Source organism: Onychostoma macrolepis, chromosome 05 (assembly GCF_012432095.1).
Source record: "Onychostoma macrolepis isolate SWU-2019 chromosome 05, ASM1243209v1, whole genome shotgun sequence".
Classification (NCBI taxonomy): domain Eukaryota; kingdom Metazoa; phylum Chordata; class Actinopteri; order Cypriniformes; family Cyprinidae; genus Onychostoma; species Onychostoma macrolepis.
Window position 1 is genome coordinate 24,272,733 of NC_081159.1, and position 13,892 is coordinate 24,286,624.

Genomic DNA, 13,892 nt, shown 5'->3' on the forward strand with positions numbered 1-13,892 from the left:
GCTGTCAGGACCAATGGCAGAGCTCACAGGACACGGTCAGTTAGGCACAAAAATTCCTCCCTTTGATGGAAAGCGGCTGAAACACAGTCTCTTTTTGTCTTTCTATTTTTGATTTTCCTTTTTTAAAGTGTGTTTAGCCCCAGATGGAGAACAAACAGAAGTTAAAGAGCAAGAAGTAGACAGGAGGCAAGACTGTGTCCCTCTGCTTGTATTTGATATGCTATAATGGTCTGACAGAGGACAGGGAATTTTTTTTACATTCCCTAAGCCCAGGTAAACTGGACTGGCTGTTGACAGAAGACCCATGACTCAAAACATTTTCTGATTCGCTAATAAGTTGGATGGTATTATTATATATCATTGAAATACTTGGAATAAAGGAGTAAACTGAAATGCTTATTTCACTGGGGTCACATGGGATCCATCTAAAAGAACTGCATTGGTTATTTTGTTTGTTTGTTTGTTTGTTTGTGTGTGCGCGCGTTTAATAATGTAATAAATATTCAGTAATTATGCCACTGAACCTGGTGACCACTGTAGGAAATGTAGGAAAGTCCAAATTCTACTAAATAAATAGGCTACTATAAGTAATTGTAACAACAGATTAAAACAGATGTCCTTGTAACATAAAAAGTACTTTATCAAAAAGGTGTCATCGCTATGTCCAGAACATTACATATGCTGGTTCAGACAGACTGCAATAGTGTATAAAATCTTCACAGTCACCGTGGTTTATGAAGAGTTGCTGTTTTGGAGCTCTAGCGCCCCCAAGTGTTAATGCCCTTTACAGACCTACAAGTAAAACAAAAATAAATCTATAAGGCTACTTGTGCAATCAAGAGAATACTTTAAAACATTTGTTTGACACACAAGAGTTTTGAAATAATACAAAAACAATGTCTGAATTCATAACGAATCTGAATTTTGATGTACTTAGCAAGACAAGTACTTGAGATGTTTGTGGAGAAATAGATATGATAGCAATTATAAACCTGTTAGTGCTGACAGTTTCTGGATGCTTCTATGTAAGTTAAATTGTGTTTTATCATACGGGTTACACATCACAATTGATGTGGCAAATGAGAGGCAGAATTTGCAAAAATGCTTGTTTGTTTTTTTCTAATAAAATATATTGCTATGCATTTAAAATTAGTTTAATATGTTATATCCATTAAAATAGAAGAACATTAAGAACATTTTGATATTTAAATTTTTTTTTAAATAATTTTAATCAAACACTGGTGACACAACCACTTACATCTATGGTGTTACCAATAACTGAAGTAACATTTTGCCAGGAAAGACAGTAACACCACAGACAAATAAGCCTGAATTCAGACTTTTCTAAAATGGAGGCTGCCATCATGATGATTTCAAGATCAGGGGACATTTTGAAAATATTAATAAGTATGTATTTATCAAAATTTTGATTAAAATGTGTCAAGTTATCAACATAATACCACAGACACTAATAATAGTCAGAAATTTAGCTAATTTTAAGAATATTAATAAGAAAGAATGTCCTCCCCATGCACCCCTCAGACCAACCAGCATCTGCAGTGACCTTTAGTAGTAGCCTTTTGGACCTTGGTAGTAGTCCAAATAGAATTCTCCCTTTTCTTAAAGAGGCGACATCCATTGTTTTAACACCACAGACATGAATTTGGGACAAATATTTTTTCTTAAATATAACAAAATATGTTATTTTTGTTAATTTAATAAAATTTTACATGTTAAATAAAATCTATATTCACAATATAACCACTTAATTTTTGTTAAAAATGTTATATTGTTGCAATTACATCTCTGATACCTCTCTGAGTTATGGCGGAAACATGCATATTTTGTTACAAATGCAATATCTCAAACTCAGTTAAATATGTATTTTAAAATAAAAATGTCACTATTAACAGTGCACAAATTGTGTTTACCCTACAGAATACAAACACGCAAACATTTGATGATTTATTGGTATTTAAAGTTTATTTCAACTGTTGTAAAGTAGAGGGACACCACTTGCCACCACAAATGAAGAATGACCCATACATTAGCTATCTACTGCAATGGTTCTCAACAGTTTTGACTCCAAGGACACTTTTGTCTGAGACAATATTTGATGGCCTTCCTGTGTAAGCTTATGTTGTAATAAAAAAAAAAGAGGTCAGTTTAATGTTGTACATCTTTATTTTTTAATGTTTTAGCATTTTCAATTATGTTCATAGAAGTAAATTTAAATAATTTGAAGACTTTTGGAACCCAAGGTTCCTGAGTCCCCTTGATCTACAAAGATAATGAAGCACAGCTGATGAATCGTTCTTACAAACGCGTTTTTGTTGACATTTGCTAAACAAAATGTGCAAAATCTAATCGTTGTCATCAAACAGAGATTCTACCACAAATATTAGGTTTTTATTTCGTTGTTTTTAGAGACAATATGAGTATACAGTTTCATACAGCAGTGTGAATTTATTTCAATATTGCTCTAAAATTGTATGGAGTGATATTATGTACACTTTTTAAAAAGTATTCAGAGTTATAAAATTGAAAAAAACATCGATCATCAATGACATTAGCCCTCATTAACATTAAGTGTTAGAGCGAAATGTTTAGGTTTCGGAGAGTGAGAGGACCAGCGCTTCTAAAAGGAGCACAGTTTCTGAGAGATCCAGGCTCCCACTGGGGAATCCTTGGAGTTATTGAGATGACGACTTGTAGCCCTTGCAACAAGAAAGACGATTTCTGCGATGTTGAGCAGGATGCAGACGCCGGACACCGCAAGCATGAATATAGTGAACACTGTTTTCTCTGTTGGTCGGGACACAAAGCAATCGACTATGTTTGGGCACGGGTACGAGTCACACTTTACCAGCCGGAACATCTTGTATCCTGGGTAGATCATGTAGAACAGATACATAAAGGCGGATTCGAATAACACACGGAACAGCAGGCTGATCATGTAAGTCCACCAAAGGGCGCCAGTAATCTTCATCTTTTGGTTTTTTATCTGCTCTAAGTCTTTTGGACTGGTGCGGCCAGCTTGGCGATACAACTTTTTGTCGATATGCCGACGATGTGCAATGTGCATGGCAACCAGCAGGGCGGGGGTAGAGACCATGATGAGCTGCAGCGCCCACAGTCGGATGTGAGAGATGGGGAAGAAATGGTCGTAGCAGACGCTGTTGCAGCCGGGCTGCTGGGTGTTGCAGATGAAGTGCGCTTTCTCATCGCCCCACACGCTCTCCGCCGCCACCACCAGAACCAGGATCCGGAAAATGAAGAGGACAGACAGCCAAATCCGCCCAATGCCGGTGGAATGCCGGTTCACGCCGCTGATCACGGCATAAAAAGACGCCCAGTTCATTTTTGGTTCCAGATCTGAAAGACGAAGAAAAAGTCCACTGTTATTAGGAAGCACACACACACACACAACTCTGTATAGCTATCTTTGTGAGGACATACATTGACACAATGCAATCTGTAGCTCCTTACCCTAAACCTACCCATCAGAACTAAATGCCTCACCCAAACCCTTACCCTAAACCTAACCTTTACCCAATTTTAACCTAATCCCTAAAACCAAGTCTTGACCCTCAAACAGGCTTTTAAAGGGGTCTCAGAAAGTGAGGAGTGGCCAAAATGTCCTTCATCACTTTACAAGAATGTCCTCACTGCCATGGGGAAAAAAAAAAAAAGTACACTTCACAAAAAAAGCTGTACAAGTGCACACACACACACACACACACACACACACACAAGGTTAGAACAGAAGCCACTCTCAACCTAACGGAGGAGGCATCATACAGCGATCAGCTTGTTATCTGGCATATTTTAATATTATTTTATATGTACACACTATCGTACAAAAATTGGGATCAGGACAATTTAAAAAAAATAATAATAATCAAAATATTGTTATTCAGCAAGGGCACATTAAAGATCAAAAGTGACATGGGTTACATTCAAAATGTTACAGAGGATTTTTATTTCAAATAAATGCAGTTCTTTTGAACTTTATTTTCTTCAAAAAATCCTAAAAAAGCATCAGTTTCCACATAAAAATTAAGCAGCACAACAGTTTTCAACATTGATCATTCTAATAATTGTGTTGAGCACCAAATCAGCGTATTGATTTCTGAGAGATCAAACTGAACTGCAGTAATGGCTGTTGTAAATTCACCACATTAATAAAAAAAAATATATATATATATTAAAATAGAGACAGTAATTTTAAATTGTAGTAATGATTCACAATATCACTGTTTTTACTGTATTTATAATCAAACAAATGCATTTTTGGTAAACTTAAAAACAGTACACACAGCAAGCAAAATGTGCACCAGCACTGAAACATGCATTAACCCATATATCACATCAAAGTCTTGATTTAAGCCCTCTTATTACTGCTCAATAACCATGAGATGTCATAATAAGAAACACATAATGACCACGTCTGATGCAAAGTACAAATATAGATCTTTAAAACAATGCACGACACAAGAATATGAACTTACAATATGCATTGACAATGGACTTAAATGTCCTGTACAGGCTAGTACTTGCACAAAGTGATTTTTCGTGGCTATATGCTACCTGAATGTACCTCATTAACTGAAAATCATTTACATTTTATAAGAAAAGCATGTGCAAAGACAAAATACAAGCACATCTACAGCAGAAAACATCAGCAAACCACCCATGTTCTGACAGACAGAGAAAGTGAGAGAAAGAGATTTATGCAGTATTCAGTATTACCAGGCTCCGCAGGTGGTGTTAGTGGCATGGGCAGAGCCCGTGTAGAGGGGTTCTGAGACCCGCCGTGTCTCCGGTGTGTGTGTGTATGTGTGTGTGTGTGTGTGTGTTTGTGTGTCTGTATGTGTGTACTTCTGTCAGATGGAGTGTCTCCAGCTTGCAGCAACCATTTATGAAGGCACAGCCACCCATGTGACCGGAGAACTCACAGCCAATGTCATTCTCCCATCACACAATGAAAGCGTGGGTTCAGTCACAGAACAAGAGTGTGCGCATGGATGTGTGTATTTGTGTGATACGGGTCGCAGAGTATTTTCCATTTTTGCCTTTCTGCCTCAGACTTGTGTCATATTAAATGCTCTGACCTCACAGGACCATGCAGCAGTTTTCTTTTTCTTTTTTTATACAAGCACATTTATTATGAAATCAGATTTTCTAGGTTAAGAATGAAATGTTTAGAAGTTTAGAACTGGTCATAAGTGGGTTTGGTAGTTACAAATGTGTCAACAGTTCAGTTTGCAAATACCCTGAATATACAACCATTTGAAAATTCATTAAAATGATGATGTAGTCTTATCATGTAATTTTGTTTTATATTATTGGTGAATATTGCAATTCTATAATTTGACCATTTAACATAGAATATGCTTTTAGTATATATATATATATATATATATATATATTAAAATGGTGAAATATAAAATTACCATTTGCATTGAGTCTTCTATATTTCAATCAGTGCAAAGTGTTTTTATGTTTTATTACTTTTGGTAGTTTTTTTTTTTTTTTGCCCTCTACTACTAGTAAATTGTGGATTGTGTTTTATTATTGTTTTAATGTAATTCAGTGATAGATGTCATCATATACTCTAAAAAATAAATGTTAAAAAAGTTTTTCACCATTTAGAAGAACCATTTTTGATTCCTTTAAGAACCTTTTAGAGAACAGTTCTTAAAAAAAAAAAACTTTTCCTCCTCTAAAGAGCAATTAATTATTATTATTATTATTATTATTTATTTTTTGTACTATAAAAAACCTTTTGTGCAATAGAAAGGTTCCATAGGTGTTAAAAGTTCTTCATGGAACTATCAATGCCAATAAGGAACCATTATTTTTTTAACAGTGTAGAGAAAAGCAACATCCTGAATGTACAAGTACATAAGAAATCAACTTAAAGTGCCTCATACAGATACAAAATACAGATTTTTAATTTCCCAGAGTGGTTTATAAAATAATATATTTTCTGAATTACTATGTGTAGTATATTCCATGATCAATAAGTGGTTGTAAACTTTCTAAATTAGAATTAAACCAGGGAGATGGGTGTTTCATGCTGATTTGACTGGTTTGGTAGTTGGTTGATTATTGAGTTGTTGGATTGAACATGGTTGGTAGTTGATTATGACAGGGTTTAATTGGTAGGTTTAGTACTGTGTTTGATAGGGTTGGTATTTGGCTGATGTTTACCTGCGGTTGGTGAGGTCCCTGAGCAGAAGAAGAGGTTGAAGTCGCCCAGGAAAGGGTTGATGTTTCCCTAGTGCAGATTATGGCGCAGTACTGGAGCTTTGCATTGCTAATCACTCGTGTCACGCTGTTACTCACCCCACTACAAACATCTCCACACAAAAGATGCTTGTGCTGCCCGTCCTTAACCATTCAGATCAGATCCAAGGCACACACCCACCAGCAGACACTGTGACGCAAATTATGTACAAATGCATTTACACATGAACATACACCAACTCACATACACAAGCTTGTATATAGGTTTGCTTTCACACACATTCATAACCATGTACATACAGGAAAGTTTACACATGCACACTGTAGGCTACGTTGATCCAGTCTCTGTATGCACAAATTTGTATACAACTATTTTTAGATTAATATTAATGCACTGAAATCACATCCATAACAGCAGCTTCAAAAGAAAAGGTCATCCAAATGGTTATCCTTATTATCCATGAAAAAAATGTGATTAATTGCTGTTTCCTTTTGAGGAGGTAAATGGCACATACAAGAAGGTAGATTGCTTTGAATTCTATTAATCCAACATTTCATAACAAACTTCAGCTGGCTAGGAGCTTATTACTGGAAATGAGGAAATAATAACCAGACTTTAAGACTTTACTTGTCAAAACTTGTCTTTCTTTACTTTTAAATAATCAGTAAATCTGTTAAAAGTGAATTTTGTCAATGTTTTATCTGTCAGCTAACACACATGTTTTAAAGAATTTTAAATTTTGTATTAATATCAAGCTTTTAAAAATCCATAGCCAATAAAAGGCATTTCATTCGTTAATTTTTATTAACCCTAATCCCAACATCTTTTAATATTAATTAAGACATTGTTTAGGCCGTTTTTGTTTTATTTAATTAACCTTTCATTAAAAATATAAGTAAGCTAATAAATAGCTAAAGTTATTTTTTTTTTAATACGGGGACATTGTTTTAACTTTCTTTGTTGTTGTTGTTAATAATATACATATATTTACTTTGTGCTCATTCTGGTGTTTGTGTCTCACATTGTTTAATCTAGTTTTAATCTGGCGGAAGAAAAGTCCCCACAAGGTGACCAACAAACACGCGCTCACGGCCTCAAACACCCAACTCGCGAGCGCGCACTGCTAGCCCCACCTAGAGGAATTCTGGGAAGACATGGCAGCTTCCGCTGTTTGTGCTAGCTGAGTTTCCGCACTGAACAGTCACTAAATTAACGAGTTCAGTTAACTTGACAACTTTATCAGTGGCGCGGTTCGGTCCAGTTCGGGATGGAGGAGAGCGGCAGTGTGGACAGTGTGGAGTCTCTGTGCAGGTAACGTTACCAAGAGAAAACACAAACACACTCTCTCACACAGAGGCATTACTGAGTGAATATTTACTTGATTCGCAAGCGCCCTGTATGAAACTGTTCCAGGACGTTTATATAATATTTTTGAAGCTTTCTGTGAGGAGCGCGGTAGCTAAGTATGATTATATCTTTGTCGGAAGGGATAGTTCACCCAGAACTTAAAATTCTGTCAGTGTTTACTCAGCATTATTTTGGTCCAGACCTGTGTGACGTGACTTTCTTTCATTAATCTGTAGTACAGTAAAGGAGATGTTAGGCAGAATGCCACTGCTTTTTACTGTATAGTAAAGCAGATGTAATGTCTCTGACTCTAAATAAAGACATGCAGGTTTGGAGCAACATGATCAGTATCAGTAATTGATGACAGAATGTTAATTTCTGAGGAAACTGTTCCTTTAATGTGTAAAGCTTATAGGTGTGCTTTAATCCGTCTTTGTTCCTCTAATGTCCTTTCAGCTCCACCACAACGCGCTCGGACCGCTCCAGTGGCACCAGAGTTTCAGACACAGAGCTGCGGGTCAGTCAGGACCAAAGTCCAGCCCAGCACTTCTTATTCTGTTCTTAAAACTGTTGTATGTTCTGAACTGTTACTATAACTAAACCTCATCTGTTTTTTATCATTACAGACTAAAGGAAAGGCAATTGAAAAGGTATGACAGTGTAAATGTGAGCCTAAAGTTTGGATTAAGTCTCAGTTCCTTTGCATTGATCTCATGTTCTTCTGTTTGCAGGTCTACAAAGACCCCAGTAAAGTCGAACTTCCTCTTCTGCCAGAGGAACTGGTTCAGGATTCCGGTATTTGTGGTACATTATACTGACTTCTGTACATCATCCATTCTGATGGTTTAAATGTATCTGTTTATTGTGTGTGTGTGTGTCCACAGCTAAAGACGTGACTTACATTTGTCCTTTTATTGGGCCTGTTAGAGGATCTCTGACCGTCACTAACTACAGACTTTTCTTCAGGTGCACTGACAGGGTAAGAGCCATGCGCTCATGCTGTTTCTGTATGACTGCTGGAGAGAATTTCTGAATTAAAGACTTCCATCACCTTATTTGTTGTCTAGGAGCCGGTGTTTGGGCTAGAACTACCACTGGGAGTTTTGAGCAGGATAGAGAAGATTGGAGCAGCAACTAGCAGAGGAGATGTCTCGTACGGCCTTGTCTGCAAGGTTTTAAGTGATGCAGTATATTTATATATATAATATAAATAATATATTATTATTGTAGTGTTTTTACTTTCACTTTTTTTATTATAGTTTAAGTTTTAGTAATTTTGTTATGTATGTGAATGTGGCACTTCTGAAAATACACTGCTAAAAGTAAAATATAATAGTTTTTTGGTGGGGCTATTGAAAATATTGGCCCCTTACTATTGTACTATAATCCTGATACAGCTTTTTTTTTTGCATATTTGCTTAATGTGTATGTCTTGTAGGATATGAGGAATCTACGTTTTGTGCACAAGGAGCCTGAGGACTCACTAAAGAAGTCAGTGTTCGAGGTTCTGATGAAGTTTGCTTTTCCAGTGTCAAACAATATGGTGAGAAACATAAATAAACGGAGAGTGTATATTAATACAGCATATAATATAATTTATTTACCAAATATAACTGATTCAGCACCAGCCTAAATTTAATTAGTATCTCTGTCTGTCTCCTTCCTTTCTCGTTGTCTAGTCCCTCTTTGCATTTGACTATAAGCAGGTGTTTCCTGAGAATGGATGGAAGGTGTATGATCCACTGGCTGAATACAAGAGACAGGTACAGTCTGTGTTTATTTAAGGTGGTAATATATAGTCATCCAATATTTATTGCAAAATAAATCATTTTAGAGTGGTTAGGACTCTAATGAAGCACAGGTGGCTTGTATCACCCTGAAGGGGTTTGTTTTGCAATAATGGTGACTGTACATTATCCCATGTATCACAGGTACTTACCAAATTAATACATGAAAATAAATAAATAAAATATTAAATAATGACATAATTATTCAATATATCAATATGAATATTAATCGTATTATGTAGTATCCATATAAATATATTATTCATATTACTTAAATAAAAAAATAATAAAAAATAATATAATTTACCATATTTACCAATATTTAATTATTTGAATAGAATGAGAATTACTATGGAGTGAAGAGACATCTTGCACAACTGTATAGGATATTGTTTGCCTGGGACAAGAATCATTTATATATTTTAACATCATTATGCAAAAATATTTGCTGCATAATGCTGTGATTAACCATTGAGAATCAAGTATTTATGAGTTGTGTTTTAAATACAAGTGTGTGTGTGTGTGTGTGTAGGGTCTTCCAAACGAGAGCTGGAGGATCTCCAAAGTAAATGATCACTACGAGCTGTGTGATTCATACCCAGCAGTGCTATTTGTCCCAGTAACCATTACTGATGAGGAACTGCGACGCGTCTCCAGTTTTAGGGCCAAAGGACGCATTCCGGTCAGTGTCATGAGACATTTCTGAATCATCACATGACAGTCTCTGTGTGCACAATTATTTGCCTTCTGGCCTGAAGCTATCGGCTCTCCCTGGTTTAGGTGCTATCATGGATCCACCCAGAGAGTCATGCCACAGTGGTTCGCGCCAGTCAACCGATGGTGGGCCAGAACGGTCGCCGCTGCAAAGAAGATGAGAAGCTCCTTCAGGCCATTATGGACGCAAACGCTCAATCACACAAACTGTTCATATTCGATGCCAGACCAAGTGTGAATGCTGCAGCTAACAAGGTAAACGCTTACTTTCTTTTCAAGTGTGCGTTTTGAATGAAAGGGAAATTTTGAAAGCCTGTGCACGTGTGTATTTTAGATGAAAGGAGGTGGGTTTGAGAGTGAAGATGCATATCAGAACGCTGAACTGGTATTTCTGGATATCCACAACATTCATGTAATGCGTGAGTCGCTACGGAAACTGAAGGAAGTTGTCTATCCCAACATTGAGGAATCTCACTGGCTTTCCAATCTCGAGTCCACCCACTGGCTGGAGCATATTAAGGTGAGACGAGAGTGATCACATTAATCACCTTTCTCAAATGTTAAGAAACATGAGGATGATGAATGTGGCACTGACTGTGTGGTGTGTGTGTGTATGTGTGATTAGTTGATTCTGGCTGGAGCTTTAAGGATAGCAGATAAGGTGGAGTCTGGGAAAACCTCAGTGGTGGTTCATTGCAGTGACGGCTGGGACAGAACGCCTCAGCTGACCTCCCTGGCCCTGATTATGCTAGATTCTCACTACAGAACCATACGAGGCTTTCAGATACTGCTGGAGAAAGAGTGGCTCAGCTTCGGTCACCGCTTCCAACAGGTCAGTTAGTAGTTTACATGATACAGTAACAAAGCAAGCCTGCGAGGGAATAAAATGCTTCCTGTATCCCAAATTACTCACTTGTTAACTTATTCACTATTTCCGATATAATGTCTGCTTCATAGTGCCCTATATAAGTGCACTGGTATCTACACTTGGCACACACCGTTATATTGACATATGGCCAATTTCTTTGTTTTATGTGCTGCACATCTACTCCAGAAACCTAATTTTGCCTTTCTATCGAAAATTACATTTTCATTGTAATATCTTGTGTAATTTATTTATTTTTTGTTCTATAGAATATAATATACTTAAATAACTTTTGACCATTTAAAAAAAATTACAAAAACATATGTACACTACCATTCAGAAATGTTGGGTCAGTAAGATTTTTTTTCTGTAAAAAAATGTATACTTTTATTCAGGAGGAATGAATTAAATTGATAAAAAGTGACAGTGAATGCATTTATAAAGTTACTGATTTCTGTTTCAAATGAATGCTGTTCTTTTCAATTTTAAATTCATGAAAGAATCCTAAAAAATGTACACATTTACCCAGAAATATTAAGTAGTACAATTGTTTTCAACATTGCTAATCATTAGATATGTTACTTGTACATATTGGAATGATTTCTGAAGGATCATGTGGCACTGAAGACTGGAGTAATGGCCGCTAAAAATTGCCATCACAGGAATAAATTATATTTGAACATTATAATACAAAACAGTTATTATAAATTGTAATTATATATCACTGTATTACTGTTTTTACTGTAATTTTGATCAAAATGAATAAAGCCTTGGTGAACATGAGAGACTTCTTTCAAATTGTTAAAAAAATCTTACTGACCCCATACTTTTTAACATTATTATATTTTGTGTATACAGCGGGTGGGTCATGGTGATAAGAATCACACAGACGCAGATCGCTCACCAATCTTCCTGCAGTTCATTGACTGTGTTTGGCAGATGACAAGACAGGTGAGTGCAAAACACCCCGGAGTTTCCAGAGCAACACCTGCCTGTCTTCAGTGTATGTTCTGTGGTCTGTGTCTGTATAAGTAATAAGAATTTGTGTTTGTAGTTTCCTGCAGCTTTCGAGTTCAATGAGTATTTTCTCATAACAATACTGGATCACCTCTACAGCTGCCTCTTTGGCACATTTCTTTGTAACAGTGAGCAGCAAAGACTTAAAGAGGTAAGAGTGAGAATGGCCTTGGGAATAAATGTTTGCACTTTATATGCATCTCATTTACAAAGAAGGAATATGACAATTAGCCTCTTTAATGGAACATGATGTAATTTGGCAGATGCTTTTATCCAAAGCAGCTTACAGTAATTTATCCATCGTCACTGTTGGTGTGAGACTTGTTTATTTGTAAGCTGCATATATGAGTGTGTGTGGGTCTAAGCGACTGTCTGTTTTGTGTTTAGGAAGTCCCGAAGCGCACTGTGTCTCTATGGTCTTTTGTGAACAGTCAGCTAGAAGAGTTTGTGAATCCGCTGTATGTACATTATCCCTCCCATGTGCTCTTCCCCACCGTTGGTATACGACACCTCCAGCTCTGGGTCACCTACTACATACGCTGGACTCCTCGCATGCGACCACAGGTATAGACTCCAGGTTTTAAATGGATGTGTAGGTACTGAAATTTGTTATCTGACTCTGCTAGTTAAAGTTTGCTCACATCTGTCTGATATTTGAATAACAGTTAATTCAGGCTTTTCACACTGCACTTAAACCCCAGGCTATCATCATTCTACACCCTACATTTACCCCCACTTTTTGAAACACTTTTTGGACATTCACGGAACTGCAGTGCATAAACCATCGTTTCAGCATTTGAAAGGAAAAATATCAAATGGTGAATGAAGAAAATCCATTCAGGAAAAACTTGACAGTATTGGACTGCATTTGTCCAATCAATGCCATTGACACCGCAAAAAGGATGTTAACCTGGGGTTTATGAATGTACAATGTCAACTTATGAATACTCAGGATTAATTGTTAACTCCATGTGAAATATGAGCAATGTGAATCAAAATAACCCAGAATTATGTTTACCTGGAGTTATTCATCAACTAAACATCTGACATTTTAGTTATCATTTTAAGCACATATAATGGGTTTTTAAATGCCTTGTGCTGTCTGTTTGGTTTGAAAGTCTCAGTTTGATGAAAAATGTATTTTAGGAGCCTGTCCATCAGCGCTACAAGGAGCTGCTAGCAAAACGGGCAGAGCTTCAGAAGAGGGTGGAAGAGCTGCAGCGCGAGGCGGCCAATCGTACAGCCTCCTCATCCTCCGAGAGGGCGGGGTCTCCTACACGCTCCATCACACCTGTGCAGACCTTTGTTTAGGCTTTAAAGGAATGTAGATGCCCACACACACACACACACCGTGTGAGCATGTCGCGCGGTTCTCATGTTACTTGCAGTGATGCACACACTAACATTCACCTCGCTGCTACCAGCTGGCTGGATGGAAGAAGCTTTTAATCACTAAAATTGTTTCATACTAGTATTATATTAATACATTTATTAAGACTATTAAAGCACTAATACATATTAGAAGCATATTAGGGCTTATACTGTATGAGCTGTATGTTGTAGAACTCTGCGCCTGAGCATCACATGACCAAAGTATTGTGATGTCACTGGGATTCTGCCTGCATCAGCTTGATGTGGTGGGAAGTTGAGGCCAGTTTTTCAGCCTCAGGTTTTGCGTACAGGCTTCTGTCTTTACTTGAAATTCCGAACTTTCTTGGGCTTGTTTAAAATGACACTATGTAATCATGTTAAAGATATGCTCTATATCTAACTTTTGCTTATACATTAACATTATTGACAAATAAAATGTGTTGACACAAAATGTGTTGACACTGATTCAACTGGGAGTCGTCCACAGAAATAAAACATCTGCAGTATATGGATCTAGACAATAGATGGTGTTTCGGTT

General features: G+C 36.9%; 2 protein-coding genes across 4 annotated transcripts; one reads left to right on the plus strand and one right to left on the minus strand.

Moving 5' to 3' along the window:
* Window positions 1–2,096: 2,096 nt before the first annotated feature.
* Window positions 2,097–6,373, minus strand: gjb1a (gap junction protein beta 1a). 2 transcript variants are annotated; one of them, XM_058776421.1, is made up of 2 exons: window positions 6,217–6,373; window positions 2,097–3,375 (listed from the first exon to the last, which is right to left on the minus strand). In XM_058776421.1, the coding sequence occupies exon 2, from the start codon at window positions 3,359–3,361 to the stop codon at window positions 2,639–2,641; it is 723 nt and encodes a 240-aa protein (XP_058632404.1). In that variant the 5' UTR covers window positions 3,362–3,375; window positions 6,217–6,373; the 3' UTR covers window positions 2,097–2,638. The 2 variants fall into 2 exon arrangements, with proteins under 2 accessions (XP_058632404.1, XP_058632403.1); XM_058776420.1 differs by lacking the exon at window positions 6,217–6,373 and adding an exon at window positions 4,753–4,880.
* A 959-nt stretch (window positions 6,374–7,332) lies between these two features.
* mtmr2 (myotubularin related protein 2) lies at window positions 7,333–13,824 on the plus strand. Of its 2 annotated transcripts, none has more exons than XM_058776686.1 (16): window positions 7,333–7,564; window positions 8,057–8,117; window positions 8,227–8,250; window positions 8,332–8,404; window positions 8,485–8,579; window positions 8,668–8,772; window positions 9,039–9,143; window positions 9,280–9,363; window positions 9,920–10,069; window positions 10,168–10,356; window positions 10,436–10,621; window positions 10,727–10,933; window positions 11,825–11,917; window positions 12,021–12,134; window positions 12,371–12,547; window positions 13,130–13,824. In XM_058776686.1, the coding sequence occupies exons 1-16, from the start codon at window positions 7,521–7,523 to the stop codon at window positions 13,292–13,294; spliced, it is 1,872 nt and encodes a 623-aa protein (XP_058632669.1). In that variant the 5' UTR covers window positions 7,333–7,520; the 3' UTR covers window positions 13,295–13,824. The 2 variants fall into 2 exon arrangements, with proteins under 2 accessions (XP_058632669.1, XP_058632670.1); XM_058776687.1 differs by having other exon boundaries at window positions 7,334–7,564; window positions 8,332–8,395.
* Window positions 13,825–13,892: the final 68 nt, after the last annotated feature.